General features: G+C 43.2%; 2 protein-coding genes across 8 annotated transcripts in view; both read left to right on the top strand.

Annotated features, from left to right (window-relative positions):
* Nucleotides 1-1,743, top strand: part of znf512 (zinc finger protein 512) — a 12,686-nt gene extending 10,943 nt beyond the window's left edge. For all 3 annotated transcript variants that reach the window (XM_061753898.1, XM_061753899.1, XM_061753897.1), the window contains exon 14: nt 415-1,743. In XM_061753898.1, the coding sequence (XP_061609882.1) occupies nt 415-813 (399 nt within the window). In that variant the 3' untranslated portion in view covers nt 814-1,743. The remainder of the gene's footprint in view (nt 1-414) is intronic.
* gtf3c2 (general transcription factor IIIC, polypeptide 2, beta) lies at nt 696-17,065 on the top strand. 5 transcript variants are annotated; one of them, XM_061753879.1, is made up of 21 exons: nt 3,003-3,059; nt 3,181-3,294; nt 4,276-4,376; nt 4,848-5,523; nt 5,725-5,858; nt 5,928-6,076; nt 6,764-6,828; nt 6,913-6,990; nt 7,078-7,176; nt 7,800-8,027; nt 8,461-8,572; nt 9,012-9,129; nt 11,765-11,796; nt 11,874-12,003; nt 12,542-12,686; nt 12,765-12,926; nt 13,784-13,862; nt 13,964-14,092; nt 14,689-14,901; nt 15,702-15,803; nt 16,462-17,065. In XM_061753879.1, exons 3-21 carry the CDS (start codon nt 4,331-4,333, stop codon nt 16,666-16,668), a joined length of 2,904 nt encoding a protein of 967 aa, XP_061609863.1. In that variant the 5' UTR covers nt 3,003-3,059; nt 3,181-3,294; nt 4,276-4,330; the 3' UTR covers nt 16,669-17,065. The 5 variants fall into 5 exon arrangements, with proteins under 5 accessions (XP_061609865.1, XP_061609863.1, XP_061609864.1 ...); XM_061753881.1 differs by lacking the exons at nt 3,003-3,059; nt 3,181-3,294 and adding an exon at nt 696-835; XM_061753880.1 differs by having other exon boundaries at nt 3,018-3,294; nt 4,281-4,376.

Genomic DNA, 17,065 nt, shown 5'->3' with positions numbered 1-17,065 from the left:
GCAAGATCTAAACACACATTGTGACCTCTTCACGTACAATATGTTGGAGGATGACTATTCATTCGGAGAAGTTTAAAGCGACGTACTGTGATATGATGCGACGTGTCAATTAGGGATGGAGATTCGACTAAATGTCCTTGATTGATAATTGTTTTGTTTTTTTCCACACAGTTATGAGATATTATTGACCTATATTAGTCAGAGTAATGCACGGTTGTAGCTCAACTTATGACACTTTTGAGGCATATTTTTATTTTTTTTTATTTTCTTGGATTGTTCGATATATTCATTCAGATGTTCGGTTTCACACAGCTGGCATTCTAGCTGGGTGACGTCATCTCTCAGCATTCCCACACAACTTCTAAGCAAACTGACATCCACATCGTGGTCGGGATTTATGGTTTTGTGCTCCAGGAATGGTTTGTGACCAACAAAAAGGCTTCCATGAAGTTCCTGAAAAAGCAGCCCAGAGAGACGGTCCACCATGAGGGGCAACGCATCATGGACCACCACCACCATCATCATCATCATCGTCATCCTGACTACCAGATGCAGCGACCGCCCACGCTTTTGTGCACCCCTGTGGAGCGTCCGCCCTGTCCCGCGTGGCTGGACGTGAGGGCCGAGCAAGCCCCCATTGAGATGGAGGACGCTGACAAAATGGCAGAGGGGAACCGAAGGGAGCGCGAAGTGAGACATAAGGACGGCCTCGAGCAATGTGGCCAGCACAGACCAGTGGTCCAGTGGAATCAGAGACGCTTGGACGGGTGGGAGTTCCACGCGCAGGCCTCCAACAGACAGAAACTGGCCTGAAAAGTCCAGAGGAAAAGAAAAGGTGAGAGATTGTTATATGCGCAACAAGTGTAGTTAATGTGTGTGTTTTCTATGTATGTAACCTATTGTGTTCACTTACTATAAAATATTTTAGCTAGAAGTTGAACATGTTATTACAGTATGTGTGCCTGTGTCAGACATGACTTTAGTGGTATCAATAAAACCGTCATTGGACTTAAAACATCTAACATTAAAAGGCAAACTGCTAATTTGTATCACCCATCTCTCTAGGTGTAAATGTTAACCCTTTAGTAAACAAGAGACAGGACAAGCACTTTGAGAATAATGGGAATTTACTAAAAACTTGCATGCAAGGAGACTACTTAAATACAACCTGATGGCTGCTTTTGTATTAAGTGTCTGCCTATTTCTCCTTAGGGAAGGTCATACATACACACGACATTTTGCTTTGTCTCACAGCTAAGTGATAACACATGGAGAGAAAGGAACAAGGTCTAACTTTCTTATCCTCGTGCTACAAAAAATGATTATGTGATCTCACAATTAACATCGAATCCATTTTATAAGTGCAAAGAAATATATTTTTCTGACACCGGGACAGTGTTTCCCAATCTTTTTTTTTGAGCCAAGTCAAATATTTTACATTACAGAAAATATAATGACACACCGCCAAACAAAAATGCCACAAAATGTGGATTCACGCGTTTACCTTCTGCCATAGCCTTATGAAAGACACAAGCACACCAGAAAATGTCCACATACATGTGTAGATAGTTATCCCATACCAAATAACCACTACCATCGAACATGTTCTCCTTTTTGTGAGACACACTTAGTAGCCTAATAAGCGTGTTGTTTACTGTGCAAGTGCTTGTTTTCTGCACACCATGTGATTCTTTTCCATCATAGCAGCCGTGTTCAAACATGTCATTAAACACTTCAACCTGTCGTATGTGCTTCTGTTTAATACTAGGTTATTAATTAAGAAGAACATCTGTTTTTTATTGTACCGCTTGGTCAGAGTTTCCTCTTAATATCAGGCCATATGAAATGACTCTGATTCTTGTCTTTTAATTGAATGTTAAGTACTTTTAATGGAATGGACAATACTTTTAATTGACTATACAGTACTTTTGATGGAATGCACTGTTGAGCTCGCCCTGCAGTTTAAAGCCGGTGACAAATCATCTTTAGTATTTATGCTTAACACAGGGCTACCTCGACTTAAGAGCGATCCAACAAGTTTCCGGAGATACGAGTAAATTTTTCGCCTTGCGTTGCGAGTTGTGTTACCATAAAAGGAGACATAAAACAAAGAAAATGACATGTGCATTTAACCAAACCACACAACTTTGCCTTTGCTAGCTTAATGCTAACACGTAATGCAAAACCCCAGACTAGCATCGATGTCACGGTAGTTATAAACCTTTAAATGGCAGCTATTTCAACACAAACAGTGCAGCACCAGATGCAATCAGACAATGTAACAATTCTCATAGTAATATATATGTGAAAAACAACTAATATTACTGCAGCTTAGTTGTGACTGTCATGTATTATACTGCCCCCTGCTGGCCAAGGTGCGCACACCAGAAGGAGCAGCACTATGTCCATCAAATGAAAGCATAAAGTCATAATGCAAATGCTGTTTAATTATCCATCCATCCATTATCAGCTGACTTTGGGCGAGAGACCTGAACTTGTTGCCAACTGCTGGGCACAAACAACTATTCACAATTTTGAGTCGTCAATTAAACTACCATGCTTATTTTTGGAATGCGGGCGGAAACTGGAGTACCCGGCGAAAACATGCAAACTGAAAGGCCAGAGACCAGATTGAAAAAAAATCCGTAAACATTTATTCAATATCCAATCTAATCTTACTTTATTGGTTAAGCATTCTAAAAGCAAGCACGGTGCACTAAAAGCATCACAGTCGTTTACTTTTAAGGTTCAATTATGTACTAGTAACACAAAGTAAGACAGTCATTCCACAAGTGCACTGAACTATCTTACTACTGAGGACAAAGAGTGTACTAGTATACGGACTTTAAGGTTGCTGTCAAGGATATCGAATAAATGCTCAAACTGGGGCCCAAAAGGTTCGAGAAGCCCCTGACAGAACTTTAGCGTTTCAGTTTGGCGCATGCGTGTTGTAACGCCACTCGATAAATGGATGCAGTTCTCCTGTACGACGTTAGTGGGCGCTGTAAACTGTCCTCTCTGGCTGTACAGTAAACATGGCGGACTGAAGGAGGCGCAGCGTGAGTTTGAGTCAAAAACAAGTGCTGACAATCCTTCTTTTATATGGATAATTAGACCTTTGTCGTGGACCTGCACCATAGGCGGTGGTTATTAAATATATTTGACGTTTTATCGGTACAGCTCAGCTTTCCGTGTGGGGGACTCGAACCCGCATGGTCAGATCCGAGCATCGTTGACTCCGTACGCGGATTGTCAGCCTTCGCCACCAAAAAGGGCGGACGTGAGTCCCACCTGGTGAGTTTTTAAACCATCACTACGCTTATTTCCCCCTCAAGATTCGTCGTCATTTTTTTATTTTTTATTTTTTTTAAGTACAGCATTTTAAAGAAGGTTTTTGACGGCGGCCCGGGAAGGCACCACCGCCTTGTTCGCAAATTAGCATTAGCTGTGTCGTGCTAACCTAACCTAACCCCGCTTGCGTGACAGATGACATGCCTGACAGGAAAAGTAGATGTCACTGATTGTATTTGCACTTAGAAAGCAGTGTCGAATGAAGGAACGTGTCCACCTAGACATGATTCGCGCTACACTGACTTTTTAAAACCATCGAACCGTGTAGAGGAGGGGACGACAACGTAAAATTGTCAAATAGCTCAATGGTGTTTGGCTTGCGAGTCTTAACGCATGACATAGCGATATTATTTTGACCTTACTGTGGTGGACTTTATACCGTAATGACTGCATTCTTAACTAACTCTTGCATCGTGTATAGTAAAGTGCAAAAACCTTCTATGATTTAATTGTATTAAAGTTTGCTACAAACTATAGTACAGAAAAGTATATAGTTCTCATCGGCTACAACATTAGGTACAGTACACCTGTATTATACTGGTTTCAAAATTGTGTGTGTATTGCAGCTTATCAAGAGAGTGGGCTTGTCTGCCTCAATCAATCCGAAACACAGCCATTATCTGCTTGTATGCGTTTTCTCCAGTTGTTCTGGATTCCTCTCACATTCCAAAAACATGCCTATTACGTTCACTGAAGGCTCTGAATTGCCCAAAGATGGACTGGCAACCAGTCCAGGGTGTGCCTCTTTTGTGCACAGTCAGCTGGGATATGCTCCAGCTCATATATAACCCTAATTGAGGAAAAGTGCGAGAGATCATGAATGGATGGATAAATTGAAGTGACGGCTTGTGCCTGTAATGATGCAATGTTTCAGCATATCGCCACCATAATAAATGATTGTGTGTGTTCCTGACTCGCTTTCAGTGCAGCTGCACAGCCGACGTGAAAAGACACGTATGAGGGATCGCCTGAGAAGATAATGGTGAAGGAAACCGCGCCGGAAGACGTCGACGACCCCGAGCGAGGTTTAACCATTCAGCCACAATTTGACAGTTTCAGAAAAAAAAGTTAGATAACTCAAGATTTACTGGGTTGTTTCACCCTTGGCCGACACGGTAGACGACTGGTTAGCACATCTGCCTCACAGTTCTGGGGACCGGGGTTCAAATCCCGGCCCCGCCAGTGTGGAGTTTGCATGTTCTCCCCGTGCCTGGGTGGGTTTTCTCCGGTCACTCCAGTTTCCTCCCGCATCCCAAAAGCATGCGTGGTAGATTGATTGAAGACTCTAAATTGCCCGTAGGTGTGAATGTGAGTGCGAATGGTTGTTTGTTTCTATGTGCCCTGCGATTGGCTGGCGACCGGTTCAGGGTGTAACGCGCCTCCCGCCCGACGCCTCCAGACGCACAACCATTTGCATAAAAACATCAAAAAGTACATTTTCCATAATATGGCTGCATTGAAAATACAGCAGAATGATGACATTGCTCATCCTGCAGGTCAAGAGACACCGTCCAAGCCCGCCTTCGATTTAACGCCCAGCTCCAAAGGTCGGCAACGCAAAATAAACTCCAGATATTTCGACTATGACACCAGCGACGCAAACGAGGACCCGAGGGACGACGACGTGCCGGCGAGGAAGGCCCCGACAAAGGCAGTGGGGGCGGCGACTACCGGGAAGACGCCTGGCAAGCGAGGACGTCCGAGAAAGGTCCCGCTGGCGAATGTGGACGACTTCATAACACCTCACGTGCTTAACGGGGACATCTCGTCCCAAACGATCGCTGGTGTCACAAACTATGACACCAGCAACGCAAACGAGGACCCGAGGGACGACGACGTGCCGGCGAGGAAGCCCCCGACAAAGGAAGTGGAGCCGGCGATTCCCCGGAAGACGCCCGGCAAGCGAGGACGTCCGAGAAAAGTCCCGCTGGCGAGTGTGGACGACTTCAAAACACCTCAAGCGCTTAACGGGGACATCGCGTCCCAAACGAACGCGTCCGCCTCTCCCTGCACCGAGGCGTCTTCGGAGAACGGGACGCCCAAGCCAAAGAGGAAGTACGTGAGGAAGCAGATCGTTCACGTGGAGCCTGTCCCACCATCTGAGAAGAGTCTAGAAGAAGAACCTGAGGAGTTGCAACCGGGAGGCCGCCCAAGGAGGAGCGCTGCTAAAATGTGAGTCACGGCTTCTCTTTATCCTCTTTCGCACTGCAATAAAGCTGACTAATTGATCGATCAAATCGATATATTGCTCATTATTTTTAAAGGGGAAGTTTGCAGTTTTAAAACTGCAAGCAAGGTTTGAAGGTGGCCTCACTTCACTAATCCCCTCCCCGACTTGAGTCTGTGACCAAAGCCATGCCCCTCACGTTTTAGGGCGATGAAGTTCCTCCACGCGATGGTGCAAGAGGAAGTCAGCCGTTCCTCTGAAGGTGCAGAAGCCACCAGTGACGTCATCACCAAAGCAGCCCCAGAAACTACAGAGGAAAGAAGTTCCCAAGAGAAAAAAGGTGCAGTTAAAAAATACTGGGTCACGCTACATACATTTTTACAAGTAAATTCAATGAGATTCCCATCAGGTCGCAGAGGCCGAAAGAGAAAATGCTCTGATGGCGACGCTGCAGAAGACGAGGACTTCGTTCCCGATGTCGCGGGACCATCTGAGGCGGAAGAGGAGGAGGAAGATGATCAGGAGGTGACCGACTCGGATTCGCACGACGAAAGCAGTGTGAGTGGGTGTTCCACCTTTTTGTAGTAGCTCTTAAATCAGGAAATATTTGGCAGTATTTGCTAACTAACAAAATGCTCGCCATGGCACAATGGGCAAGGGCGGAAGAGCGAGGAGGGTGTTTTTTTTTTTTTAAGTCTTACGAGACAGCCAGCGTTTGGACCGGGGCTTCGGGCTGGTGTGGCCGTTTTAGAGCGCCTTGTTGTTGCAGCGTGGAAAAGCTCTGTGACGACTCAGTGGGATATATTGTAGCCACTGGAGGTTTTGAGCAGGTATATTTTCACGGCTCAAACATGTAGACGTGTGTAGACATAAGAACGACGCTAGACATTTTTCCAAGTCGTCGTAGAGATATTTCATTTCCATTTGAGCTTGGGCGTGGTTCCAGCGGATATGTCCACAGCTTTCGAGAGCAGAGACAGAGCAATTCGGCAGGGTTGTTAACAACTCTCTTCTCAGTGATGTGTCAAATGTAAAAGACACATTTGATTTTCACTTTACAGGGACTTTACTGACTATTCTTATTTTCCCGGGGTCTTTCAATATATTATTATTCTTTCAAAGGTTGAAGTATGACCTCCAGTCTGAATTTGTGTTTTTTGTGACTTGATGCCATAAAGTTTCGAGTAGATCATAATTTAATTGGTGCTTGCTCATTTGTGTTAATAATAAAGTTGTCTTCTCCAGGCCAATCGAAACGTCAGAATGACCAGCCTCACACTTTTGGAGATCGTCGAAAATCAGAAAAAATTGTAAGTAATGCGTAGATTTACTTATTTTTATGACCCATTAGTGCGTCTAAAAAGTTTTTTTTTTTTTTTTTTTTTTTTTTGTAGCCGTGACGAGCAACTCTGTAGCTGGGTATTCCCGGAGTGGTTGCCGTCTTCCAGTGTCTGGCATCGAGTGCCCTCGAGGTGCTTCCCTTCACTGTCTGACAGCAGCCATATTGTTGCCCTCACAGTTTATAAAAGCATCATAATGTTGGCGTGTGTTTACTGCAGTGAACTCGAGACCTATCTACCTCAGGAGTTTCTCTCGGCTGCTTTCAAAGTGTCCAGGGACGGTTGTGACGAGGAGATGCCTCTGCAGAGACTCAACAGGTCTGATTATTGTTTGTCTAAATGTGCCCTGACATTGACTGGCGACCAGTCCTTGGTGTACCCGCCTCTCCCCAAAGTCAGCTGGGATGGACTCCAGCTCACCTGTGACTCTAATGAGGACAAGCTAAAGAAAATGGCTGAGTTTTCATTGCATAATCATGCTAACTAGGATTTTCCGATCACATTTTGTTGAGTTGAGTGATCTGATTTTGAGTATCTGGTGATACCAAGTCTGAGGCGATACCGCTGCAATCCAGAGGGAGAGTGATAATGAATATTATACACAGTATATAAGTTTTAACAAACTATGCAGAATTCCTACATTGTGCGCATATAATTTTTTTTCCAAAGTAAACAATTAATTTACCATCCATCCATTTTCATTACCGCTTATCCTCACATTTTCGGGCAGGAGGCGGTGTAGACCCTGAACCGGTTGCCAGCCAATCGCAGGGTACATAGAAACAAACAACCATTTGCACTCACATTCACACCTATGGGCAATTTAGAGTCTTCAATCAACCTACCACGCATGTTTTTGGGATTTCCAATCGGCTGATCGGGTCGAGACAACTATACTGCCAACTCACCGTGAGTACACATTTTCTGGACGTTTTGCGCAGGTTCGAGTCCTTACCTGCCCATCCGGAGTGCTGGGACATGCACCTGTACACCGGCGGGCCGGTGTGGCCCATGGAGTGGTGCCCGACGCCTGACAACGCAGTGGCCTCGCAGTACCTGGCCGTGGCCTGCCGCAGGGACATGGAGGAGCAGCACTACTTCCACAAAACCTACTCTGGACCGGCATTGGTGCAACTGTGGGATGTGGGCACACTGGACTACAACACCAGGTCTGCATTTTTATACATTTTCATCTAACTACTATGAGCTCTATTATGGAGCCCCAGACTTGACGTGGGGAAAACGTTTTGACTTTTAGCCACAACATAGATATAACAACAAATACTAATTTGTGGTCACAAATTAGGTATAACGTGTACGTTAAATACTAATTTGTGTGAAATAATCATTCCCATGAACAACTAGATGTCTAGGTAAATTGATTTGCTTAACCAACTATCCAGGAATGATCTAAAAATTATTAATCTATATTTTCACATCGCGTTATACCTACTTCGCGGCCACAAATTTGTATGTCATGGTCATCATAAATTGCCCATTTTTGCGAACCTTACATGTACATTGTCACCATTTCCATTTTTCCAATGTTATGTCAGGGGCACCGTACTCTTTTGGGCAAAAATCTTTCCTGTTCCTGTACAGGCCGAGCTCGAAGCCTGCCCTGGCGTACGGCCTGGTGTTGGACCAAGGTTTCGTCTGCCACCTGAAGTGGTGTCCGTCGGGAGGATGGGAGCTGCCCACCACCCAGAAAGAGGTAACATGACATGATATATGAACATACGTCAACATGATTGTCTATTTTGTTACAGGTGTGAACATGCTATGACCACCATCATGAGGACTATAGTATGATAACTATGAGCGTGTACAGTGTACTTTGCAAGCCACAGTGTAAATTGCAATTATTTGAGCAACTAAAAGATTGCGTATACATAATATACAGTTAGGCATGAGCCGGGATCAGAATCTGAGGGTATGAAAGTTTTAGTGGTTTAGAAACCGTAACCTTTTAAAACCGCGGCATACCTCGAAACAGGTCGCCGACCCGTGCCTATATACAGGAGACGTGTACAATTGTGCAATGGGATAATTAATATACAGTATATACAGTAATGCGGTATGAATGAATGGTAGTCCAGTCTACGCTAGCTGTATATGTAGACATATAAGAATGCTAATTTTATGTGGTTAAGGCTCCTCTGCTGCCCAGACTCGGTCTCCTGGCCGTCGCCACCTCCATGGGTGTGGTCGCCATCTACAGCCTGCCCCATCCTGATGCCCTGCGCGCCAGCCAAGACCACCAAGACTCTGGTAAGGCCAGCCTGAGTCGCATTTAACCACCGCTACACATACACACTTCATCACCCCCCGACCCCCAAAGAAAATAATAGAAATAAATTAAACAGTTATTGAATGAGATAAATGAATAACACATTTTAGTTACCCAGTTTAGAAAGGAAACTTCTAAATTAATGTCTGAAACATTTCAGGACTCTTGATCATGTAAATGCTTGGTGCGTTAGGGTTAGCGTCAAAATACTGCAGTGCATCCTTTGTCCAGCAAATGGCAGTGTTGCCCACGCTTGCAGTATACAGAATCCAGCAGACAGTCCCTTAAAGTGTTTTTTTGTTAACTCCTACCCTATGTGAAGATTATATATGTTCATAGTCAACATAATGGTAAAAGTACACCGTCAATCACACACAAGCATCGCCATCGAGTCAGACCAGTCGCAACGGACCATATCACATATTCAATTAACTGACTCGCTCAGGGGGGGCCGTAACGCTGGCGCTCTTTAACGACATATATTTAACGGTGGGCACGCTCGCCTATAGTGTCAAGTGTGTGCGCGCGTGATGACAACAATATGGATGATAGCGCCCGTGGTGCCGTCGCCTCTCATCACTGTGCTGACTTTCTACCATATACGCTCTCACAGTGTATGCAGTAGATAAATGACTTGCGCGCCTCCTCAATCACACACACATTCTGTGTGTGTTTTTGTGTGTCCAATAATCTGATGAAACACCGGCGCTCACAGGCTGTTAGCAGTAGCTCATGTCATACACATGCTCCATGCAACACATAATTCTCTCCTCCCATTCACTTTTCTTCCATTCCTTTCGTTCCTTTCTTTCATCCTTTCATACCCTTCTCTTACATTCCGTACACATGCATACACAATTCATGCAAACATTTGCTTACATACTCATCCATACAGCTTTTTAGCCCTGTATATGGCTTGGGCTATCGAATTATTTGAGTAATCGTGTAAAAACATTATTTTGCATTATTAATCAGCAATACCAATACAAAATATGTATATGTGAGGTGCAGGTATTATTTTTGTTCACTCGGGGTTGCCATAGTGTAGTATCTGTAACTTTGAATGTTTGTGGTTTTAAAAGGCGGGGCCTGGCCTGGTGAGTGATGTGGGATTCAGCGAATGAAAGTGAAGAGTTGGCTGTTGTGAGCTCAGGTTAATGGCTGGCTGTGAACTACTTATACCTCTCTTCCATACATCTTCCTAACAAACAAGTTGCCTGCACGCACCTTTCTTGCATACACTTTTCTAACGTAGACTCTCACATGTCTGGTTTGTGTGATTAAAAGCAAAGAAGCACTGCTACACTTTGGGTGTAAAATCAAAGTCTGACATTTCTCAACTTTTTCTTTTCCCTCCCTCCCTCCTACCTGCATTCTCGCCCAGTGCGCCGTGGCCTTTAGTTTCCATTTTATTTCGCAGAAGCGGGTCATTAAGCGACTTCATCAGTTCGCCGCGTCCAAGCATAGCTTACATGCATTTTAGCGAGACTTCATAAACACACACACACACTCGCGCAGAATATTACACGCTACTGGATGAATTTGCGAGCGTACGTGTATGTGTGTGGATTTGGGATGAGTTGAAGATGTCTGAGGTGGGTGATGCGGGAGAGGGTTAACTACTAGCACACTGCGCTGTTCACTTCAGATAATTACAAATACTCCAGTCACATGAATGAATGAGGTGTAAAAAAGAGGAGGAGGAGGAAGGGGGCGGGGGTGTAAAAGACAAAAGGTGCGAGGCGGCTTCGAAGTAATTGACTGTTCCTATATTTTTCCCATCAGACCAGGATCTATAATTGAAATGACAAAGAAGATGCATTACACGGCTGGTTGTTAGTGTCACAAAGCTGTGAAATCTACACCGCTCCTCTTCCTATCTTGTCAGTCACTGTGAAGCAAGCCGCAGCCACACTATGTTTACATTTCTGAGGAAGAAATTTTACAAAAACTGCAATACTGTATTTTTCTGCTAATGCAGATGACAGCCAGTCAGAACCTGTAAAAACTTTGTACAGTAATGTGCAAGCCAGGCGTCTTAGCCTGTGTGTTCATGGCAAAATATTTTATTTGCATGGGGAAAATACTGTAAAATGTTTAAGCAAAGGTGTTTGCTTTTTTTTTACCTTTTTCCTGAAAATATAGTGCTTTCCTTGATTTTCATATCTTCAAGTAGCCTATTTGTCACTCCGTAATGCTCTTTTTAGCCAAATCTACAAAAATCTATCATTTTAAACTCATATGATGCTATGGATGTTTTTATTTGTCAACTGAAATCGGAGCGTTCACTGCCATTGACGAATCTATACGTTAAGTAAATTTTTCAACGGGTAGGTGTGGAAGAGGTTTTGGACCAACCAGTTTGTCTGTGATATTATTTTAAACCACCATGATGACGAGCAGATCCCTGTAGATTGCGGCTTTGTATCACTTTGGACTTGAGATCAGCACAGCTTCTGGGCAGAATATGAAGATTAGGGTGTGAATTTCAGCTTGTCCCATCAATCATGAGGGAGATAAATGCCAATTTGACAATCTATAAAACTTCCGGGGGAAAATATTGCTCACTGTGGTTATCCTCAGTAAGCTGACTAAATGTGATTTTTCACTCCACAGGTGATGCCAGCCAGCCAACCTCCATTTACAAGGTGAGCGTGCGTGTGCTCTTGTTTCGATGAGGCTCTCCTCCAATTCTTTGAAGTTATCACCTGTGTCCTCCCTGCAGCCCAATCCGGTGGTCACTCTGAAGCTGGGCTCCTTAAAGGCTCCCCGCCTGGAGCGCAGCGGTCAGGTTCTGTCCATGGACTGGCTGCCCATCAAACCACACGATGTCATCGCCGTCGGCTTCTACGACGGTAGTGTGTCCATCTTCTTCTTGATATTTAATTTCAGAGTGGAAAACAACATCGGCTGTTTCACACGGACAGAGTTGTTGGGACGGTTGACGAGAGAAGACTAAATTAAAAAAATCCTTCTCATGGATTTTAGTGACAAAATCTTTTTTCAAACCTTAACGGGGGATATTGTATTTACATGGGAAATTGCCTTTTTAAGCAAATATTTTGGCCTTTTAAGAAAAGTATAACAGCCTTTTTTCGAAACAAATTATGTAGATTTTCATATCCTAATGTAGCCTTTTTGTGACCCGATATGTTTTCATACCTCTATCTTTTTAATGGCAATGTATGGTGATTGTGAGGCAAAATGCAATGTTTTTTATGCCTCGGACCCTTTCCATGAATACATTTTTTTTTTCACAAAAATATTGTACTTTTGGGACCAAATGTAATATTTTTGTGGCAAAGAATAACAGGACTTTCCCAACGACTGCTGCAGTGTTTGTCTGAAATCTGTCTTCTCTCTCTCTCTCTCTCTCTCAATAAAATAAAAAAGGTATGGTTGGTCTGTGGGATCTGACCACCAAATCTGCATTGTTGCGCTTCCAGGAGTCACATGACTCTCCCAGCTTGCTGCCGTACAAATGCTTCCTTGCTCACAAACAGGCCGTGCGAGCGCTCACTTTCTGTGCCGCCAGCAGGTAAGACGCCGTGTAAAATGTCGGTAATGTCATCCCTTTGCGAAAATTGTGTAAAGAGCGCATGTTGTCTTGGGTCAGACATCTTGTGGCAACAGCGGGGGAGGACCGCCTCCTGAAGACGTGGGATCTGCGCAGGCTCTACGGGCCAATCACAGTGCAGAAACGCTCCCTGATCAATGATATCTTCTGGCCCGCCAATGCACCAGGCCTCTTTTATGCCCAGGACGGCGCCTTTACAGCGTAACGCACTCATTTTTTTTCCTGTCATGATTTAACTTGATTTTTTTAATCCTTAAGTGGTCCTTTAAAAATACATTCTCAAAAATTTAACCTTATCAAGAAGTGTTCTAAAAATGTACCTACGCATATTCTTTCTTACTTTAAACTAGACAATCTTTTAATTCACGATCCCACATTTATCTGGCAGTCCTGTATATTATCAATTCAATTAGGACTGCTGGATTTCCATTTTTAAATGTGTCCCCATTCAGAGCATGTCAAAATGTTTTGTTGCATGTGTTAAATGTGATCAAAAATGTAATTTTCAATGGGATGTTTTTTTGTCGCTGGGAACAAATGTGTCAGATTTGTATGCAACTTTGACATCAACTAGTGGGGGGGAAAAGTCTCATTGAGAAGCATTGAAAATGCCATTTTTGAGCCAACATTTACACAGAGCATAAACTCATATAATCCTTTATATTGACTGCCGTTTGGACTACTAGATTTCTATTTTTGTGTTTGTCCACCAGATGGTGCTAATTTCCCTCATTCAAGGCATGCAGCAACATTTTGTTGCATGCTTTGAATAGGTTAAAAAAAAATCATTTTCAGTGAGACATTTTGTTGCGAAGAACAAATGTTAGATTTTGTGTAGCTTTGACATTTTAGGCTCATTTTAAGATCAGAAGTGATAAACACACAATTAAGGTCCTAGTGATAAAAAAAAAAAAAAAAAAAAAAAAAAAATCTCATATTAAAATGTTCTTTTTCAACCAACATTCATCCTAACACCAAGTAACCATTTATGTTAACATTTCAATTGGGACAACTTATTTATTATGTTTATTCATATTTGTCTGTCCTTTTTCCTCCAGACACAATTCAAATGGAGTCCATTACTTTGACCACCAAATGAACTCTTACTTTGCTGTGCCCAGGATGACCGCTATATGGGTCTGTCTACTTGTATTATTAACAAAGATTATTATTATTATGTCATGTCGACTCGCGGACCACTTCATTCCTAAGTCTCACGACTTCCTCTCTTGTCGCAGTCCATCTCTTACTCTGACTGGCTGAACACTTTGGTGACGTCGGACATGCTCGGCGAGGTCATCATCTCCATGTTACCTTCCTTGTTTGCTAATACTCAGCACATCAAAAAGACAGTCAAGAAGAGATTTGTAAGTTAGCTCCCGTGCATTTACAGTCAAAGTTACGGGCGAGTTGTTCCAGACCACCAGCAATAGGTGAAAATATTATATATTATATAGAGACCAAATTTTAAATAGTTTGTATGTAGTTTTACCTCTCCTACATGGTGTCAACACATTTAGTAAAACACCACCGATTGTCACTCGCACTCGGACAGTTCTCGAAAATAAGAGGTAAAAGCTGCTTGTTTCAAGCTATTTATTTGGCAATCCCTGTCGAAGTTTGCTGTAGGACTGACACATAAAACAAAATAGAATTGTATAGTGGAGCCCTGCATGTTTGCAATATATATTTATGGTTTAAACTATTAATATAGGCAATTATAATCACTTTTAGGGGAGCATCAATACATCGCAAATTCGCACAGTCGGGGACCTGACCCTATGTTTATTGTTTACTGTTTATTCAAATACCAGAATGTTCACCCAAACTGTACAAATTCATTTCAACACAAGTCTATCAACTTAATTCCAGCATATAATTAGAAACTGTAAACCTATGCGATCCATATTTAAAGATGCACTGTAAACAAGAGGCGCCGTTTATACGCCTTTTGTCTCCTCAGCCCGTCTACTTCACTTCTATGGAGCGTCACGACGCCACCCCGGATGCTAAAGAGGAGGAACAGGAAGTGCGTGGGGAGGAGGTGAAGAAGGAGAATGACAGAGCAGATGGAGGAAGAGACGGCGGCGAGAAGGCTGACGCCCACCCGCGACTCTTTGACACGTACAAAGAGACGGAGAGGAAGTACTACCTTCACCACACCGACAACAACATGGTACGTACAAGGCTTACATTTCGCCATTTTACACACGTGTAAACATTTTTAAAACATTAAACGTGTATGTAAACAAGGTGAATAACACGCCCTAAAAATTGGGGGAAATCTCATTTGAGAGTTGAAGAATTCCATCAAATTTGGGGGTGAAAAGTTTTAAGAGGCATGTCAAGGAAATCCACTGACATTTTTGGGAAAAAGTCTTAAGTTGAGTGTTAAGAATTTGCAAAGAGAACAAAAACAACAGTTTAGTGACGAAATCTAATGTTAAGAGTTGCGCCGTTTATTTAGTGGGAAATTGTTAGTGTCGTTAAGAATACCAACAGTATTTGGGTCGTGGAGTGTTAAGAATAACCTCCGAAATATTTGGGAACTGTCTAACTTGCGTGCAGAAAATCCCGTTAAATTTGTTATAAATTTACAAGTGTGAAGTGTTACAATTTTTAAAATCTGTTCAAAATTTGAAAATATCCACCATTTTGGGAGGACTGAGCAATTCCACAAAAAGTTGGGTTGAAAAGTCTAAGTTGGGGTGTTAAGAATTGATGATGGCTAAATGATGATGAAAGATTTTAGGAAGAAAATTGTGAGGAATTAACAACTTTTATTGGAAAAAAAATTGAAGTGGAGTTTTAAGAATTCCTTACATTTAGTAACAGCATTAACAGGATGAAGAATTAACCCCTCCCTACCGCCCAAAAATAAATAAATAAATAAGAAAGGTAAAAGTCTAAGTAGAGTGTTAAAGATTCGTCCAAAATTTGTGAGAATTCTAATATGTAGTGTTTGTTTTCTTGCAGAAGTTCTTCAGCAAAATGGGACGCTTGTGGAAGCAAATGAGAGACACGGAGTTTCACAGTAGGCTCAACATGGATGAGATGCCTTTGGCCTCATTGCACAAGGTACACGCACACACACACACACACACACACACACACAGCACATGAAAAATATCAACTTCACCAGGAGTGATGCACCAAGCAAGAGAGTCCTCGTCCTCCTGGTGTTTGTGTGTGTGTGCGCGTAATGTGTGTAATGATGTGTTAAATAAGGAAAATGTCGCCCTGGGTGGAAGGCGGCGGCCGTGGAGGCTTTTGATGTGTTTGGTTGGAACAAAAGATGAGGAGAACAAAGAGATGGACTGCGGGGAGGTGATGATGGACGCCCGGCAGGACAACACGCTGGAGGGTTTTTCGTTAAATGTTATGGCGTGAAAGATTGCGACAGAAAAGGCAAGAGCGAGTTTTATTTTCAACAGTAAAGACGAGCTGAGTTGGGACTGGTTATGATAAACAATCATCGGAAACAAACATCTCAAAGGTTTTATTTCTTTCAAATAATTCGATAGCCATCCACTTTGGCTGAGAGTGAGGGCGCACCCTGCACTGGTTGCCAGCCAATGCCAGGACACATAGACAAATAATCGGGCTGGTTGCCAGTCAGTGTTGGGGCACAATGATGAAACAAGTATTTGCACTCACATTCACGCCTACGGCACAATTGAAAGTCTTTGACGTAAGCCCCGAACAGTGAGATATCCCCCCCCCCGTCCCCCCTCAGGTGCGCCTGAGTCCAAACCTGAGCTGTCACACGTGGATGGCGTCGGGCGGTCAGGCTGGCCTGGTGCGCCTCAACTGCATCAGGGGCCTGAACAACCAAGACGTGGAGGACGTCATCAGCCGGGCCCGCGGCATCCCCGAGGTCGCCACCGCCGAGGTCGCCTCCCCGGACGCTCCCCAGGAAACTCCCTGCGACGCTCCTCTATGACAGCCGCTGTGATTTGGTGAACATTTTTAAATTAAATATGACATTTTTGTTGACGTCCTCAGCCAGAGAATGACTTGAACACGCCTTTACTTTGCCGGCGTTGTTGCATATTTTTTTAACTTCATCGTGACGAGTGTGTTAGTCACACTTTTACAATCATGTTTACAGTCAAGAGCGAGTCTTTACAGTACAGTATGTCCATATGAACATGAACGTATGGATGATAATTAAAGAGTAACTATCAGCTTCTTATACCGTGTACAGAATGTATACACATGTTTATAGTCAAATCGTGCTTGGAATTATGCTTTTTCTTCTTATGGAGAGCATACTGTAAATATGGATTTTTGTAATGGATTGTTTTGAGGAATAAATAAAGTAGATGTTGAACATTGTG

This window comes from Phyllopteryx taeniolatus, chromosome 18 (assembly GCF_024500385.1).
Source record: "Phyllopteryx taeniolatus isolate TA_2022b chromosome 18, UOR_Ptae_1.2, whole genome shotgun sequence".
Classification (NCBI taxonomy): domain Eukaryota; kingdom Metazoa; phylum Chordata; class Actinopteri; order Syngnathiformes; family Syngnathidae; genus Phyllopteryx; species Phyllopteryx taeniolatus.
This window is presented reverse-complemented; position numbering and strand designations above follow the sequence as displayed.

What these genes read in the sequence shown, in the direction of transcription:
- gtf3c2 (XM_061753881.1), top strand. Translation starts at nt 4,331, where the DNA reads ATGGTGAAGGAAACCGCGCCGGAAGACGTCGACGACCCCGAGCGAG. An exon ending in CGCCGTCGGCTTCTACGACG is followed by an intron (nt 12,004 to 12,541) that starts GTAGTGTGTCCA and finishes AAAATAAAAAAG; the next exon opens with GTATGGTTGGTCTGTGGGAT. An exon ending in ACTTTCTGTGCCGCCAGCAG is followed by an intron (nt 12,687 to 12,764) that starts GTAAGACGCCGT and finishes GTCTTGGGTCAG; the next exon opens with ACATCTTGTGGCAACAGCGG.